The following is an 18,985-nucleotide window of genomic DNA, read 5'->3' as shown; positions in this document are numbered from 1 at the left end:
CTTCGTGCTAAAGTTCCCCAAGTTGGTATCTCCAATGTTGCTCCACTTCGACACGATCTTGGTCTCCACTTCTTCGGTCTTCTGATCTTCTTTCATGAGAGCCGAGCGACTGGTGGATGCTCCCGCCTTCGGGGTCGCCATACCTACACAACATTTCATTATAAGAAATAGATTTTGCAATAAATAACGTAAATAAGAGAGATAAATTTTTTAGGAAACATCATGATAAGTCTCTAGAGTTATCATTTCCTAAAAAAAAAACAACGATTGAGCCAAGAGATTCAAAATTTCAAAATTTCAAAATTTGAAATATGACGATGAATGAATAAAGCAATAACAATTAAATCGCCATACCTCGATAGAGAGCTAACTCTAGAATGCAAAAACAAAATTCGCCTAGGCAAAAATTGAGGTATAAAATAATCTTCAATATGATCTCCTCAAAATTGACTTCGCCACCTCTGGAGAGAACGTGATCTTCAAGTATCGCCTTAGACGTGGTCTTAAATGATCTTCAAATTCGCCTTTGACAAATTGCCCAAACAAATCCTCCAAGTCTTTAGCAAATTCGCCTTAATGTATCCTCAAGTTCGCATTTGGTGTGGTCTTCAAATTCGTACCACCTTTTGATAACTAAGCACCACCCTTGGATGAATGAAATTCGCACTACCTTTGGTCTTCAACGCAATTCGCACTCCACACTTAATGATATACTTCGCATCACCTTCGCTTCTCCTCAAGATCGCATGTGAAGGATAAAAATAATGATGTGAAAATGAACATTTCACTCCCCTTATAAATAGCGCGCTCATCCTTTCACCCCTTAGGCCGACTTGACAAATAAAACCATTTTTTAAATGATTTGCAATAAAATAACAAGGCCAACTTGCTTAATTGGGCGTTTCAAATCGATTTTATATTAATTAAATAATTAATTATTAATGCCTTGCGTTTTTTAAATGTGAATTTCGATTTTTAATAAAGGCAAAAAAATAATTAATAAAAGATAACGCCATATTAAATGCTAAATAAAAATGGATTTTCAATTTTTTAATCGATTTAGCATTTAAGGAAAATTTGAATTGTTTAATTTGGCGCCAAAACTGGAAAACAAAGGGACGTACCTCATCGCTCTGGTCCCTTGGAGAGGGACAGGAGCGATCCATGATTTTGGTCTTGATTTTGCATTTCTTACGTCCAACTCCTTCATCTTCGCGTTGAAAATCGATCATCATGATGAGCCCTTTGAATTTGATCATCTTGCATGCGTACTTAAAGGCCTCTTGAATGTTCATCGCCCTTGTCCCTTGGAGAGGGACAGGAGCGATCTCCAAATTTCTACGTCCATCTTGCATCTTTTAACTTCGATCTTTATTGTTGGCGAATAACATCTATGCTCATGTCTTTTGCGCTTATTCCATTTGTCTTCATTATGTGTTTGGACGCATTAAAGGGATCATCGCCCTTGTCCCTTGGAGAGGGACAGGAGCGATCCACGTTTTCTCCTTAACCTTGGCAAGTTTAAACTTCAATCTTCGTTGTGATGTCTTCCAAACGATGTCCCTTGCCTTGTTTATCCTCGCCTAGCTTTGATCTTGAAGGAATATGCGTGCTTTTGATGATATCGCCCTGGTCCTTGTCCAAAGGACAGGAGCGATGTGAGCTTTTACCTTGATTGGCAATGTTTGGACGTTCAACACTCTTGCGAATTATCTTCAAACGATGCCTTGGACCATATGCTATCTTATGACGTCTTGACTTAGCTTGAACTTGAAGCAAAACGAGGAATCCAAAGCAAATCGCCCTGGTCCCTTGGAGAGGGACAGGAGCGATATAGTCTCCATGCTCAAAATGATGATCATTTTACGTCCAAAACCCTTGTATATCATCCTTTTATCATACCATGGACCCTCTAGAACATTGCAACATCTTGTCCTTACGTAAATTTTGCATGAAATGGCCAATGCATCTAACATCGCCCTGGTCCCTTCCTGAGGGACAGGAGCGATCTATGTTATAGGGTGTCAATCTCTTCATTTTAACGTCCTTTGAGTGTTTGCGCATGATGAAGACGCCTTGAAATGTCCCTCGCCACCTTGTCTTGACTTGTGTCGACCTTGAACTTTGGAGGAACGACCTTGAACTTGCGTAGGAAGTATCATCACCATTGTATCGCCCTAGTCCCTTGGAGAGGGACAGGAGCGATCCTTCCCTTGTGGCCACTATCTCACTTTGCCAGGTTCCAAGTTTATATTCAACGGACTCGTCCCTCTTCACTCTATTCGTCCATGCCTTGACATCATCTGTAACTTTGCAAGAAAAGCAATTATATCAAAAATCGCTCTGGTCCCTTCCTGAGGGACAGGAGCGAACTAGGCATTTTAACACTGTTATGGACGTCCCAAAAATCTTCAATTTATATTCAACGCATTTATCTCATGTTTTCCCTTGTTTTTGAACGTAAACTTGCCTTGACCTTTGTCTGGATTTTGCATAATGAAGGAAATCGCTCTGGTCCCTGGGAGAGGGACGAGAGCTACAAGGTACCTCGCCCTGGTCCCTTGGAGAGGGACAGGAGCGATTTGGTCAATATAGGTCATTCTCCTTCGTTTTTGCATATCAAATTATATTCATTTGGCAAAGCATCTTCCCTTGGACGTCCTCAAATCATTAAGTTTTCGAAATCTTGCAAGGACAAGGCGAAATTTGAATTGTAGCTCCGGTCCTTCACTGAGGGACAGGAGCGATTTTCCTCCTAGAGGCATTTCTGTGCTCATGAAAATCTTCAATTTATATTCAATGGAAAGATATCGCCGTTCTCCATCACTTCCAACTTGAAATTTGTCTGGACTCTGCAGGGATGATGAAATATTTGAAAATGAGCTCCCGTCCTTCACTGAGGGACAGGAGCGATTTTGCTCCTACAGGCCAAAATAACATGATTTTTCACATTTTAACACTTCACGAGGTGGAAACAAATCAATTCCAATGCCCAGGATCAAAATCAAAAAAAGTCAAAATTTGGTCAAAATATTCAATCAGACAAAAATTCACATTTCACTGTCAAGACTTAGACAAATTTAAGCTCTGCATTAACATTCCAATTGAAAATTAGACCATTTTGGCGAATTCATTGCATTCAAAATTTGCATCCTAGAAAAGGAAGCTCAAAAGCTCTCAAAAATGACTGGATTTTGGCCTGAAACGACAAAATTTAAAACCCTAAGGCTTGACCCTAAATCCAGACGACCAACTAACTAACAAAACCCTAAAAACGAAAGCAAAAGTGAGCGAAAGACAAGCAAAAAGAGGGGGTCCCCATTTGCGATGGGGCGATGTGTGAAATGGTCACAACAGGTCCTTGATGACCATTTTAGGGCTGATGTTAAATTTGTTATTCAGCCCGTAAATGAGATGATTGAATTCGCAAATGCTGACAAGCAATGTATGCGAGAAATTTATGAAGAAATGGATTCAATGTATGAAAGAATTAAGAAAATAACAAATTTTAGGGATCTTTCTCTATATCCTTTGATAGAAGAAAAGATGCATGGAATATGGAACAAACTTAACACACCCCTTCATTGTGTTGCTCATGCCTTGAATCCTAAGTAGTATGATAAAATTGACCAAGAAAACGTCTCCATACGAGGATAGAGACAATGGATGGATTTCAACTGCACTAAAAAAGATTTATGGGTGAGATGAGGATGCTTCAATTATCAAGACTCAATGAAATAAGCTTTCATGTGGCAAGGTGATTTTTCTTCTATGGAAGTTTTATATGAGATGCATTAAAAAGTATATTCTATAGAGTGGTGGTGGAACCATGGAAGTGAAACACCTAAATTGCAATCATTTGCAATAAGGTTGCTCTCACAAGTAGTCAACTCTTCATCTTGTGAGAGGAATTGAAATGCTTATGGTTTTGTTCATTCATTGAAAAGGATCTGATTAGGGTCAAAGAAAGCAAAGAACCTTGTCTACAAATAGAGCACAAGCTATGTGCCACTAACTCCTTTCAGTTTTAGAGCTCCGTGCAATGCACTTTTGGGGGGTCAGCTTTATGGTTGTTGGTTGGTTAGTTGGGAGGTATGCTCCTTATTAACTAGGTATGGGTAGTCATACTTTTGGGGATGAATTTGGGCCACTTGTATTGTTTGATATGGGCCATTCATCCAATTTTGAAATTCTATTTTAAGGGACTGAGTTTCCTTATTTTGTAATGACTATAGAATTGTTGCAAAAAACTCTGCAGAAATGTTTACAAGTTTTATGGAATTCCAAGCTGTTCATATTTCCTGTGAGTGCATATTTCTCTCTTCTTCATTCAAATTTTTGTAACACATTTTATTTATAAGTAGTGTATTTGGGAAAATATTTGATAGAGATTTCTAGTTCATACCATTAAGGATTGGTTGATTGTCAATCCCTCTGTATGGTTAGTCTGAACATATTCATGCATCTAGTTCGGCTGTTAAACACTTTGATGAATGTATATTTTAGATTTTGTATTAGTGTTTAAAAGTTTGAAAATCCAACTTTCCTTTGAAGATTGCACCAAATTATACTAAGTTGTTTTTAACTGGCGAAGTATAATATGGTAATGTTAGGATCCCCGTCTATTTGCCCACATAAGCTATTTTAGTTAGATTAGTTAATATCTGCTTCTTTCTCTCTCTCTTTTTCCTTTTTTTTTAAACAAATCTGAAATTGCAGACCGTAAAACAGCATCATGCGTATGATTAATCTAATGAAATCAAGACCTGCAGAGTCTTAGGGACCTTGCATGAACTCTAAATCTCATTCTATCCATAAAACATAAGTCCCCCTCGTGTCTACCAGCAAGACACATCAACTTCTAAGCCATCCCACAATCAAGACCTGGCGAAATGAACCTTGAGGTTGCTTTCCAACGATCATTTTAGTAGCATTGGAACTTCCTTACGCAAGAGAGAATGGGATTGCTATTGAATTCTATTCTGTGTTGACCCGAAGGAGTTGAAGTCCGACTACAGACGTATCAACAGAATTGGCGCTAGAAGGAGGGCCCAAGTTGGATAGAATCGGTTCCTTCTCTCCAGAGAGGTTTGAAAGAATTCTAAGATCTACTCCTGGGCGACAAAATTTTGCTCGAATACAATTTTATAGGCATAGACAATATCCCATGGTTGCAGACCCAAGTGAACCTAGTTCTTCAAATCCACGTTTTGCTATACCAGGAAGTGCTATCCGCACAATCCCAGTAAATCAGCATTAGAATCAGAATAAGAAGAATAAAGATTTTGCAAGTTGCGGCCTCCTTCTACAGGAACCACGGTCTCCTTCCCGTACATAAGAAGAATAAGAAGAATAAAGATTTTGAAGGCTATGGTCTTCCACACAGGGTTCCAATCGTTGCCGACACGAATGATCTTGGGATTATCTACGTCACCGAGGTTTGTCTCCTTCAATTTTACCTCTTTATACCTGATGGGTTCTTCCTTCGAGAACTGGTGTGCGGTGGTGTCACTCACACGAGCGTCTCCCTTCCAATATTCTCCGTATTCCGATAGGTACACCTCCTCTGTTACTTGCTCTGGTTCCTCTACTTCGAGCCGGTAGCTCTAGAACATTTCGTAATCCTCCATCTACCAGTGGAAGAGGCCATTCATGGAGTCGTCGTCATCCCTCGAGCATGCTTCCAATTCTAATACCCCTCCGTCATTGGGGTCCATACGGCATCCGTCTCCATACTCACCCAACTGGTCTCCCTCAGATTCCGACTCGAAGGAGGATGCCAACTCCTCGCTCACCATCTGCGTACGGAGATCGATCACGTACTTCCTCCCCGCGCTTTCCAAGGAAAGCGTATTCCGCTTCCAGTTATGGTTTGCCTTTGCTGCAATGAGCCACCCACGTCCGAGAATGGCGTCATACCCTTTCTGCTTCAATGGAATCACTACAAAATCTAGCACGAATGGATGTGTGCCAATCATCACCCGCTAGCCCATGAGGGTACCGAGGGGTTTAATCCCATGTTGATCTGCCCCTAGCAGGTTGAACGTGGGGGGCCACAACGTAGGCTTTCCCAATTTTTTCCATGTCTCTTATGCGACCACATTTACTCCTAACCCTTCGTCCACAATGGTGTCCGTCAAGGTAGTTCCCAGGATGCCCATTTCTACCACCGCCGGTTGGCGTCCGCTGTTGACTACTAACGACATAGGGTCGACCGTGGGGCTTACCACCTCCCTCGTTTTAGCTTGTGTGGGTACAAAGTTTAAGATAGCCGTTTTCAACTGTGGCATGGTTTCAAGGAGGTCTTGAATCTTCACGGGTACCTCTATTTGCAATATTTGCCATAGGATTCTCTCTTCTACCTTCGTCCGTGACGAACTTGTGGCCTCGTGGCTACTCTGTCCTTGTGCCGCCATTTCCTTTGTGATCTCGACCCTTGCTTCCCGCACTCTCTCGGTCTCCGTGCGAGGATCCAAGTATGTGGCCTTTTTGGCCTGTGCCCTTGTGATTGCCAACACTTCTGCCTTTGTGGGTTCGATGTTCAAAAGGTTTACTCCTGGCTTTCGGCAATTTGCATCCTCATGGTCACCTGGCCCAAACCACCGGCAGAGGTGCTGAGGGGTGGCTTCCTTCGTGCAATCCCAGGCAAAGTGCCCCCACTGATTGCAGGCCCTACATTGGATCATTGGTCGGCCCTTGGCGTCATACTGGACACGGCTTCGGGTATTGTTATTGTCGTTGTTATTCCTTCCACCGCCGCATCTATTGTCCCGGTAACCTCCAGATGATGTTGTTGTGTTGGTTTGCTGGGTCATACCCGCTGGTGCGGATGTTGTGGCCTGCTCAGTGAACAGCACTTGCGTATTTCGGTTCTTCATATTGTATGGGCACTCCTTGATGGAGTGTCCCATTACTTGGCAAATTTCGCAAAAGGCCTTCTTTGGGCATGTACCCTTCGTATGTCCTTCCTCCTTGCACTCTGTGCACCACACGTCTCCTTCGGTCCGGCTAGTAGAGCCTTTCATCGCTTTAAATTCCCTCATCATAAGCTCCATGTCCCTTTGCAGAGCCGTCACTTTCTTTTTCGACCCCTCGTTACCACTCTCATTAGAGGAAGAGTCATTTTCCTCAGAGGACTTTCCCTTTTTCTTAGACGTTTTGTATTCACTTTCTAAGTCCATAGCCCTATTGTATGCATCATCGTATGACGAGGGAGGGACTATCTTCATTTTCTTCTTGGATGTCTTGGTCTCGCTCTCGACATCCATCGCTCTATTATATGCATCTTCGTACGAGGTTGGTGGAACAATTTTCATCTTCTTCCGGAGGGAGTGTTTCAGTCCCTCCACGAACCATCTCTTTTTCAACCCATCCGCTGGTTGACTGTCCATTTTCCCCAACAGTTCCTTGAGCTGCCGACTATAGGCTCGGAACGTCTCGTTCTTGTTCTGCTTTGTGCCATAGATTTCGGCTACTATTTCATTGTCGTCTCTGAGGAGGTGGAACTCTATCTCGAACTCCTTCAGGTTGGGCCATGTGCCGACTTTGGCCTTATCCATATCGGAGTACCAGTCGATGGCCACTCCCCTTAAGGTTGCTGGAAATTGTGTTACCCATTCGTCCTGGTCGGTAACACCGTTCGCTGACAATATGGTTTCGCAAGTGCGGCAATGGCGGACGGGATCTTCCTTCCCGTCGTCGTTGAACTTCGGCAGCTTCTATTTACTAGCCATCCCACCGCTGGGTCTCGCTCCTCCAGTGCCTTGTGTGCTTGTACCTAGTGATCCTCCGCCTCCGCCTCCTGCACCTGACCCTCCACTCGTGGGTCCTCCCGAGAAGGTTGTTGACCCCGAACCAAACAAATTGCCTCCCGTACGGTACCTTTGTGCTCCTCCGGCACCTTCGGTCGTACCGTCGCCTTCAGTCGTCTCCCTCCGGTTGTCCTCCGAAATGGACAAGTTCTTTAGTAGGTCTCTGGTGGCATCGATCAGGTTTAGACTTCGCCTTCTTTGTTCCACCAACTCTTCGCGACTTCTTACCCTACGCTGGTATTTTGGCGAACAGTAGAGTTCTCCTTTGGCACCCTCCGTGACTCCTTCTAGGTTCCCTTCAGGCAACCCCACGAAAGTGTAGAGAGTGTAATTCTCTCCGTCTATCTCTGCCTCCACAACCTCCGTGACACCTCCTGGGTTCTCTTCGAGCAACCCCTCGGCCGGTCGTCCCTCGGCAAGTTGCCTTAGCCTACGCCTTCGTTCTATCTGTTGTCTGAGATTCAACGCTCTTTGTGCCACTTCCCATTCGTCCCTTCGTATCTTTTAATTTTTGTCCTTATTTAGTATATTGGGCATAAATCACTTCCGTACATAGCGAGCACACACCATGTACACAAAACAAAACAAAAAATTATTATTTTCCCTTTCGGCCACAATTTAAGTCGACATTGTGTCGGGATTATTACAGTATTGCTTTATTCCTCCCGAAGGCTCAAGGTTCAATTTCCCCTTCGCCTCTTGCCATCACGCTCTACTTCCCAACGACGATTGTTTTCTTCGTACTGTCAGAGGACCTGTTGGCATCGCTCCTCACGGGCAATCTCCTCTAAGCGGGTTCGTTATGCCAGTGATGCCTGTGCAAGCCACCGGGGGAGGTGTTTCATCAACCGATTCGCTGCAGGGCTAACTTCCAGTGCTGTCCACACGGCACTTGTTGGGACATCAGCCTCAGTGGCCTCTCTTCGAACGTAGGTCTCGATGGCCACCTGCACCAGGATTGAGAATTCCCTCGTTGCAATGTCTTCTCCGTTGTAGAGCTTTGTTTGCGCGTCGTCGCCCTTTGGGTTAATCTCACCAATGGGTAGGCCCATCGTGTTCGTACGCCATCCGATCCTTCCTTCCCCGGCAATGGCGCCAGACGTTTGCCACATACGAGTAAACGATTAAACGCAGAAAGTAAATGCACAGAACATAATGGAAATATATTAAAGAACCAATTTCTGTATTAATTCAACAGTCCATGTACATCAAGTGCTTATAACATCACATCTAGCTATGACCATCATGATCCTACTAAGAAGGAAAGGTATGCAATATATAATACCCAAAGGGGTGCGACCAACCGTCGCGTCCAACTGCCCTTCAGGAAGACTAACTGACTGCCGTAACCCATAATTACCGACGACAACATAACATAATACGACAAAAAACATAATGATTATTCCCGACAACAGAAATGCTAAGGGTTCTATCGAAATTCTTAAGGGCATGCTTGATTCCATTTTTTTCAAGAAAACTTCTGTAGCTTCTAATGAAACCACGGGATTCCATTGATTTAAATTCAATGCTCAAGAGAACCAACACCTTTCCTCCTAACACTTAGAATCTTTGGCAATAATCTGCATAACTGTCTGATAGATTCAGGGGCCTCGGCCAATGTAATGCCTTTATCCATATGCACAACCCTAGGCATAACTCCCACCAAAACAAACAAAAAGGTGACATAGGTAGACAAAACCGAAGTGAATGTGGTGGGTGAATTGAACAATGTCCACATGCAGCTAACCGCAGATCCACGCATACAAATGTACATTGACATCCAAGTGGTGGTTATCCCTAGTGCATATGGTATACTGTTAAGCAGGGATTGGATCCAAGTCCTCAACGGATGGCTATTAAATATCTTTATTCAGTTAATTTAATGGTCAATATTGTAAGATATTGTAAATATTAGGAGTTTCTAATTTAGTGTTTGCTATCGATTGTTTCTTAATAGAAACATCGATCTCTTGTAATTCTATTTAATGATCGTTTGATCATTCATTAATTCAATCAGGTTTTTACCAAATACTTTCGTATTATGGTATAAGAGCCAAGGTAAGGAATTTTTTCAAAAATTCTGTTAAGTATAATATTTTTGAAAATTTTCACGAATCCTTCTAGGGGTTTTCTGTGCCCAATTCCCGTGCAAGGGTTTTCGCGTCCGTATCGTCTCTGTTGTGTGTCGTTTTTTAGATTGAAAATCTCAAAAATTCGTGTAGTTTATCGCCGCAACAGTTGAGGGTTTCCATCATGATTTTTCTGATCAAAAAGGCCCATTTATCTGGTTTTTTTTGGTGCAACCATCCATCTACTCTCTGCGTTCATCTGCGGATTCATTTTCGGCGGCGATTTCGCATTTTTTTGTGCATTTTTTTCTCTGCACAACGTTGGTTTTTCTGCAACATGAATCAATCTGGTTATTTTTTCAGCATCACACAATTTCATTTTTTTCCGCGCCTTTGTACATCCCGCAATGTGTCTGATCACGATTTTTCGCGCATTTTCATCTTCTGTTATTATGCAATTTCATTTCGCAATTTTTGTTTCTGTTCCTTTGGTTACACGATTGGGAGCAGTTCTCTGCTTTCAAGCCCACAATTTTGATCTACACGACCTCGCATTTTGTTTTGCACACGTGTTTTTTGCGCGGCTTCTGGTTTTATATTCCAACGGTGGCTCGTTTTTCCGTGCCCTAGGGTTTTTACCCTCGGTTTGAAATCCATCAATTTTTCTACATCGTTGTTCAAGTTGCCTAGGGTTTCTCACGAACACTCCGTACTTTTTCATCGGCTAGGGTTTTTTGAAAGATCATTTTCAAAAATCTGCTATCTAGATTTTTTGGGGTTTTTCAAAAATCCTACTAGGTCTCTATCAGAATTTTTTGGGTGCTTAGAAATCCATACATTGGAATTCATCCCGCCAAAAATTTCTAATCAGTGTCAATTTTCTGCCTCAGTTGTATGCACGCGTCATATTTACGCGATTTCACGCATTGACAACTTTTACCTCGATATCCGTACCATCATTCGGTCAACCAGCTTTGACCTCAGTTTTTCCTAATGTCATCTCTGACGAATATTTTGCTCAAGGGAAGTCAAAAATTCAATGGCAGAAACTACAATACTTAGAAACAGTGGATGCTCACCATTTTCAAGTATCGTATTATTGATCAGTTGGTTCTTGGCAAAGTCCAACGTCCTTCTGCAGCCGGTCCTGATCAGACCAAGTTCGATGAGCAAAATCGTGAAGTTGTCATGCTCATCAAGCTCTCAGTGACAGATGCTCAACTTCCTCAGATACCTTTCGGCAAAACAATTGTCGAGATATGGGAGCATCTCAAGACGCTACATGAGACGTCTAATAAGAGCAGAGCCTTCTTTCTGAAAAATATGCTCTTCTCTATTGTCATGGATGAGAGAAAATTCCTTCAAGATCATCTCAATCGTATCAAGGAAATCCGTGACCAGTTGGAAGCCATCGGCCGAAAAATGGAGGTCATGGCCGTCATAACTTTGAAAAGTTTGCCAAAATCCTATGAGCATTTTGTCGAAACTCTCAACATCACCTCAACTAGTGTTGATCTAAAGTTCACTAATCTCTGCACTAAACTTCTACAACAGGATCAATGGAAGCAATAGTTCGGTAGTGGTAATAGCTCATCCTCTTCAAAACAAGCATTCAGAAGGATAAAGGCAAATCACAATCTTCTCAGTCTTCTCAACAGAAACCCTCTACTCCGTCATCAGAAGGTTCGAAGAAAAAGAGTGTTTAGTGCAATTACTGCCATAAATTTGGTCACATGAAGCTTAAGTGTCGTAAATGCTTGGTTGCACGGGCTAAGCAAAGTGGTTCGCAACCGAAAGCAAATGTAGCGGAGCACACTGAGCAGAGCAAGTCTGCCCTTTACGCCTTCATGGCTAAAAGACCTACAGACCATGTCAAATCCTCTGCCTAGTATATAGATTCAGGTGCTTCATGCTACTTCACTCATCGCCAAGATTGGTTCACTAATTTTCAGCCTTGCTCAAATTCAGTTATTTTTGGAGGGGAATAGTACACCGTTGTCGGAAAGGGCAACGTGCAGTTTCAGTCTGGAGGGAGGAAATTGATTTTTCTCAACATGTACTATGTTCCAGGAATGCAACTTAACCTTCTTTCAGTCAGTCAAATTTTGAGACATTCTCCTCAGCTCGACATGACCTTCAATTCACATCAGTGCAGTATCATTGATCGGGAGACTCAGTCTATTGTTGTCGTGGGTCTTGAGGATCATGGTCTATTCAGACTCATTGATTCTGGTGATTCTCAAGAGCTTGCCATGGCAGCCAAGCGCTCCTCTATTAGTACACTCTGGCATCACCATTATGGGCACTTAAATGTGCACTATCTTGCTCAGCTTGTTCGGGAAGATCTTGTTATCGGATTGCCAGAGATCCAGACCCAAAACCTTGGAGTTTGCAGAGCATGTCAGGTTGGAAAGCAGCGTCGGACTGCGTTTTCGGATGGCAACTCCTGGAGAGCCTCTAAGGTACTATAACTTGTCCATGCTGATAATATCTGTGGACGTATGGCTACTCCTTATGTTACTGGGTCCAGGTATTTTCTTCATATTGTTGCTGATTATAGTAGAAAAATGTGGGTGTATTTTCTTCAGCAGAAATCAGAGGTGTTTGTTGTGTTTCAAAAGTTCAAAGCATTAGTTGAAAAAGAGTCTGGTCAACCTATTGTTACTCTTCGGTCTGATAATGGGGGGAGAATTATCAGAGGGAGAACTGTAATGGCCCTTCTTCAACTTGAAGCAACTTTGGGGAGGGAGGACTATAATGTCCTCTTCTTCAACCTAGGTACTCAAAGAGGACCCTTTAGCCTATTTCATTTCTTGTAGGCTAATTGAGCGTTTGAAGAGGGAATAAATTAATTAAATTTAAGTGGTCTTACATTCTTATTTTATGAGCAACTTTGGTTTAATTAATTATTTCGTGTCTTTTCTATAGCCAAAGGTTAATTAAAAATTAAAAGGGGTCACTTTGTGAAATAATAAAGTAAAAAGTTTCTCAAAAATTTGAGGAGGATACAAAAAGAGTTGCAAAAGGAAATTTGATATCATTAGTCATTTCATTTTTTCATTTTGGACATCTTTGTTCAACTCAAACAGTAGGACGAATATCATCAAGTGTTATTTATTAGAATAATATATTTTATTATTTGTTAATGGTCAATTATGTGATATATTGTAAATATTTAGTTAGTTTCTATTTACGATTGTTTCTTTTTCAAAACATCGTTTTGTAAATTCTTTATAATGATCTTTCGATCATTATTTTAATGCATTCAATATTTTACCAATTACTTTTCGTAATATGGTATCAGAGCAAAAGACATAAATTCGTCAAAAATTTTAGAAAAGAAATTTTTGAAAAGTTTTTCTGCAAGACGAATTTATTTTGATCCATTCTTTTGGCTTTCTAGTTTCTTTTTAAAATAAAAATCAAGGGCATGTTTTTCTCGAGGGTTTCTTCTCGAAATCGCGAGATTTGATCTTTTTTTCACAATTTTTGTGTGGCCTGCAACTCTGTGTCGTGTTCTGCTTTCGACGGCATTTTTCCCGCCCAATGTGACTTCTTCTTGCATGATTTGTGTCCTTTGCCCGCGCAATGACCGCGTCTATTCTCAACGCGATTTTTCGCATTCTTCTGCAAAATCATGGCGCGTTATTTTACTACGACCCGCGTCTAATCTGGGCACCATTTTCTGCACGAAGGGATTCCACGACGGCTTCTTTGTATTTTTCCAGCCTCGGCAAATCCGTGGCACGATCCTCAACACGCGATTTTTCGCATTTTTCTCCTTTGCAACTGCGGCTTCTACATTTTTCACGATCTGGGTGCTTTATGTCTGCGACGGCTAGGGTTTTCTAACCCTCCAAATTCTCTTGCATCAAACCCACGGATTTTTATAGCTTCCTGCACAAATTTTGACGACCTAGGATTTCAACCGGCTAGGGTTTTGTAGAAAACCCTCAGATTTTTGTCGGAATTGATTTTTGACAGCAGATTCCTTGTGGGTTTTTCCCATATTACGAAAAGTAATTAGTAAAAGGTTGAATGCATTAAAAGAATGATCAAAAGATCATTATAAAGAATTTACAAAATGATGTTTCTAAAAAGAAACAATCATAAATAGAAACTAACTAATACATTATATTACATAATTGACCATTAACAAATAATAAAAGATATTATTCTAATAAATATTATTGGCTTCAAAGAAGGGACTTTTCTTCCTAGTCAAAATCGATTGGGTTCAATCAGGATTTATAGTTGTGCTAAAATGAAGAAGTGGACGTTTAAAGCAGATTGTCATATTTTTATGGTCTCTTGGGATTTACATGCAACATATTTATAGAGGTTTGTGAGCAAATATTATATGTAAGAGGAGCTATTCATTGAGGGTTTGCAGGAAAAATAAATTTGTAAAAGATTTATTATGTTTTGTGTTGGTCAGCTCTTATTAAATCCCTATGCCTACAATAGTTGGCTGCCACTTATTGAATTTATGGTGCTCAATTGTCCACGGGCAATGACTCAATCATTGTTGCCCTCCCAACCATAGATGATAAATGCTTATCATCTCCCCTGAGTACTGCTTATTCTTCATGCGTTTCAGTCTGTTGTAGGATTGTGTGTCTATATCTCTATATATTATTCAAGAGAGAAGATTAATCTTCCTTTATACCTTTAGTGGTGCCCCTTCACCAAGGGACGCCACTCTTCCAAGTGGCACCAATAATTATATTATTAATATAATATAATTATTATTATATTATATGATAATATAATAATTATACAATTATCACATAATAATATAATTATATTATCTCATAATAATAATATTATCACAATAATAATATAATTATATTATATTATCAATTTCATTGCTATATTATCAATAATTATCAATATAATTATTATATCACAATAATTATATTATCACAACCTTTATGTTGTCTATGTCGACCTGAAGGAATCCGACCATAGCATCAACACTAACTCTAAGCCGATTAGGCCGATTAGGCCGATTAGGCCACTTACATATTTGTCTTCCTCAGGCGGGAAGTGATGACCGACGCTGCCAATCTTCAACACCACTTGTACAGAGATGTTTAAAAGGGATTAATTTTGCAATGAGTATTATTTCCTTGAATCCATAGTGTGCTTTTGATAACCGCAGCCTCAGAGATATGAGGCACTTATGCTGAAGGGGACATTTGGAAGCATATACGGTGCAGGCTTTAAAAAGGGAGGATCGTGCCAGTGTGTGGAGTCTTTGAAGACCACTATCCCTAATGCCATCCCTGCGGGTATCATTTTGGGAGACCATGGCATGTAGGAGAGTTAAGAAGGGACATGAGTAAGAGGAGTACAGTCGTAGGGTTGAGACAGCAATATAATAAGGAATAGAGTTGCAGATCTGGATATTGAAAGGCACCATCCCTATTCCCCTTGTTATGCATTTCTACAGCAGTCCTGACTGTCATTGTGCCAGCTGCCAAGAATCAAGTTGAATTTACCAAATCTGCATAAGGTCAGGAAATTATTTGTTTTCATTTTCTATTGTTGTAAGCTCAATGGCTTGGTCAATCAGTCATTAATAATCCCAAAGTCTTGAATGAAAGGGCTCCAGATGTTAACCAATGTATTTGTTTTAATTTCCATAATGAAAATAAAACTTGCATAGCATTTACACTTCAATATGTTGAGTAAAAATTTCTGGTGAAACATTTGAGATAGTACGAAAATAATTAGCGAGGAACATTATGACAAACCTGATCCTTAACAGGCATATCATTACGAACCCAACGACGACAAAGTGTGTAAAGGGAATCTGAACCTGTATTAGATAATCTCACCTACAACCAAGAATGGAAAGAGTAAGTTGGTAATCAAAGCAATATTGCCACAAATGATACTATGAAACAAGTTTCCATATGTGCATAGCCAAAATTTTGAGAAAAAATATACCAACAAACAAATATGCCATTAAAAACTCATTAGGAGCAGCACAAGCTCATTTACAGTCAAAAGATCCATTTAACCAAAAACAATTAAAGCAAAGTTCTTTGGTGGGGTAATGTGCAAGGTACAAATGTGGAGCACAATGCGCACCCCAATTCTGGTTTGTGCAGGGTATAGAATGCATTAGTATTATAGACAAATATATTTGTATATACATGAATCACAAATTCTTTGAAATAGAGATCAAAATTTCAATTTTGAATTTATTTGTTAAAGCACAGTCAACTCTACTTATTGAGCAGGCTATGTTTTTATGCTAAACTTATGCCATAGACCAAGTCTAGACTTGATTAGAGCCTTCCTCTCCTTGAAGGTGAACGCAACCTTCAAAACCATAATTTCCTTCATTGAAGACAGATTGTGGATTATTCACAGTAAAAAAATGTGATAACAGAAAATATCAGTACAAGCTTCATGGATTGTCCTCTACAAAAGTTTGGTTCACTATAGTCCAGGGCTTCTTAACCTGAAACACATACAACTATGGACCATAGTAGCACTACACTTGAAAACCCCATGATTAACAATGAGTAATTACAAACTGTCACATTTTGTGTAATATCCCCTTTTTGGGACATTAGAAGTCAATTAAATAATTAAATTTTAAGTTGCCAGATTATGTCAAATTTAATGACGACTTAATTTAATTATTTAATAAAGTATTAAAATGACTTAATGGAGCTTAATGAATAATTAATAAAGTCATTTTAATTTAAATAAAGGGGAAACAAAGAGACAGGCAGAAGGAAAACGAAGGGTCACAAGGATGTGCTATTAAAGAACATTGAGAGGCTCATTCTGATAATGCTTGGTTTATATTTGGTTATTGTTTTCTCTTGGAGAATTTTGGGAAGCTTTGGCTTTCAGATTTGAAAACCTGAGGATGGAAACCTTCAAGATTTCTCGGTGGATTGGACGGAAACCCAATTAATCTTTGGCGGTGGATTCGCGACTGAGTTCACAGCTGGGCATATTTGTGACGTCATAAATCTGAAGAAACAAAGGTATTTCATATCTGTTTAGAAAATAAGGATTGTAATGATTTATCTTCATTGTTAATTCAGATTTCAGTCGGATATTACATGATTTACAGTATAACCTGTTGGATTAAAAGAAATCAGTTTGCATACAGATTGTTTGCTCAAATTCCTTTGAACATTTGGAAAATTTGAAGCAAATATCCTAGGGTGATATTTCAGTGGTATTAAAGTTGGTTCTCCTGCCAACCTATGAGGTTTCATGAATGATATTTGTGGTTTCCAAAATATCGAGAACAAGAGTATGGTGGGCAGGTCTCGTGGATAACATTAACAAAGGCGGATTATAGAGATTGAAGTGTGAAATATTTGAGTGGGGCCATTAGCTATTTGGCGTAAGGGACATTAAGTCGACTCTGCACTGAAAGTATATCATATCAAAAATACTTGTCAATGACCATAGTTTTGGCAAAGGGAAAAAATAAATAATTGATTCATTTCTCAAGCCTTTCCGGGCCCGTGCTTGTGCGTCTCCTTGCTTTGATGTTTCATATCTGATGGCGTGATATTAATATCAGAAGGCATTCCAAATTGAATCATTGCCATTACAAGATTTCTTTTTCAATTGCTATTGCCATGGGGAATATATCTAGACAACCATGATATCAGAGGCATAATATTTATTCTGGTGGCCCGATAAATAAAGGATTGCATTTGTATAGAATTGATGTTGTCGTGAATAATATGATTAATTATTTCAACAGAACTTTATCATCGGGAGTAATAAGGTTTCTAAAAATATGATTATTAAAGCCCAACTTGTGTACGGGCAAGAAAATAGTATTTGTTTTTTTTTTAATTTAACTCCTGTGGACCCTGATTATTATATGTAATATTTGTTCAAAGGGCGAAAAGAGTTAGAGTCGAAAGTAACAACTATTTCATGGCAACTATACTCAATCCTTAATATTTGTGAGTTGCCTGCAATATCATTGGTTGAACAAACACTAATATTTGTCGTGAGTGCCTGGACGAAGCAATGAAGGATTGGTTCGAGCTATAATTGCCTGTGCATGTCGAACTTCCTACTCACAGAGGCGGGCTTATGGTTTGCACACATATTTCCACCTGAATAGTCAAAATATATTTCTAGGTATTTCCAACAGCAATATATACATCTGCAGTTGTTTGTATATATTGGATCGAGTCTGATGCAACCTAAATTGAGAATGGTTATTGAATCTGGAGACAGCTCAGTTTGAGCTATTCCTTGCTTAAGGTTGAATGTCATCGAGTATATTATGAGACAGATACTCTATCACAGGGTGCCTGTGTGTTATCAGGTATTGAAACTGCATCTTCATTTGTCTTTGAATGCTAGAATTCGGTTTCTTTATCTGTTGTTTAGTGTTGAATGTATACAAGCTGTGTTCTGGAGTCACGTGGTGAACACAGGAAGAGTTCTTGAATTTCTAAGCCGTTAAACAATAACTTAGATGTGGAGTATTGGTTCAGGTGACCCAGTGCTCTGTGCTTATTGCAAGAGTAATTGCTCATTTATTGGTGGTTTAGAAGCTTGTTCCTATTTATCTTGTCGTCGTTGTGGAATGGTTTCAGTTATTTGGATTTGACTGGCTGCTATACTCTAATTTTTTTGTGCAGAACTGAGAATTCTTAGTTGGTTAAGGTGGTGATAGTCATACAAATGATTGACAAAATGTCAGTACACTAGAACTATACAAATACTACATCATATTGCTGTTCGATAAGAGAGTCTAACCAGTGATAAAGAAGATAGGTATCTCACAGTTTTGTTTCAACAGAATATCACAAATGCTTGCAAGAAGAAGGATTGAGCTGTTGTTATAAGGGATATACAAATCTCTATATTGGTGACTTAGAAGTTGTTATTGACAAACATTTTTATGAGGATGACCTTACTCAAGGAGAGAGCATGTTGGAGACTCAAGATGTTTCCAATGAAGTGTATGAATCTTCACATGATGAGAATTTGCTTGAAAATGATAACATAGCAGCAGCCTTGGCTTTGCCTACAGATCAATCAAACAAGGAGTTTGAGGCCTGTGATGACATTGACAACACCCTTGAAAGGTATGCT

At 40.0% G+C, this 18,985-nt stretch overlaps 1 protein-coding gene across 2 annotated transcripts in view; it reads right to left on the bottom strand.

The window, feature by feature from the left end:
* Positions 1-18,985, bottom strand: part of LOC131064891 (uncharacterized) — a 158,694-nt gene that overhangs the window by 88,386 nt on the left and 51,323 nt on the right. For both annotated transcript variants that reach the window (XM_057999218.1, XM_057999219.1), the window contains one exon: positions 15,640-15,723. In XM_057999218.1, the coding sequence (XP_057855201.1) occupies positions 15,640-15,723 (84 nt within the window). The remainder of the gene's footprint in view (positions 1-15,639; positions 15,724-18,985) is intronic.

The sequence above is a fragment of the Cryptomeria japonica genome, chromosome 5, assembly GCF_030272615.1.
Source record: "Cryptomeria japonica chromosome 5, Sugi_1.0, whole genome shotgun sequence".
Classification (NCBI taxonomy): Eukaryota; Viridiplantae; Streptophyta; class Pinopsida; order Cupressales; family Cupressaceae; genus Cryptomeria; species Cryptomeria japonica.
This window is presented reverse-complemented; position numbering and strand designations above follow the sequence as displayed.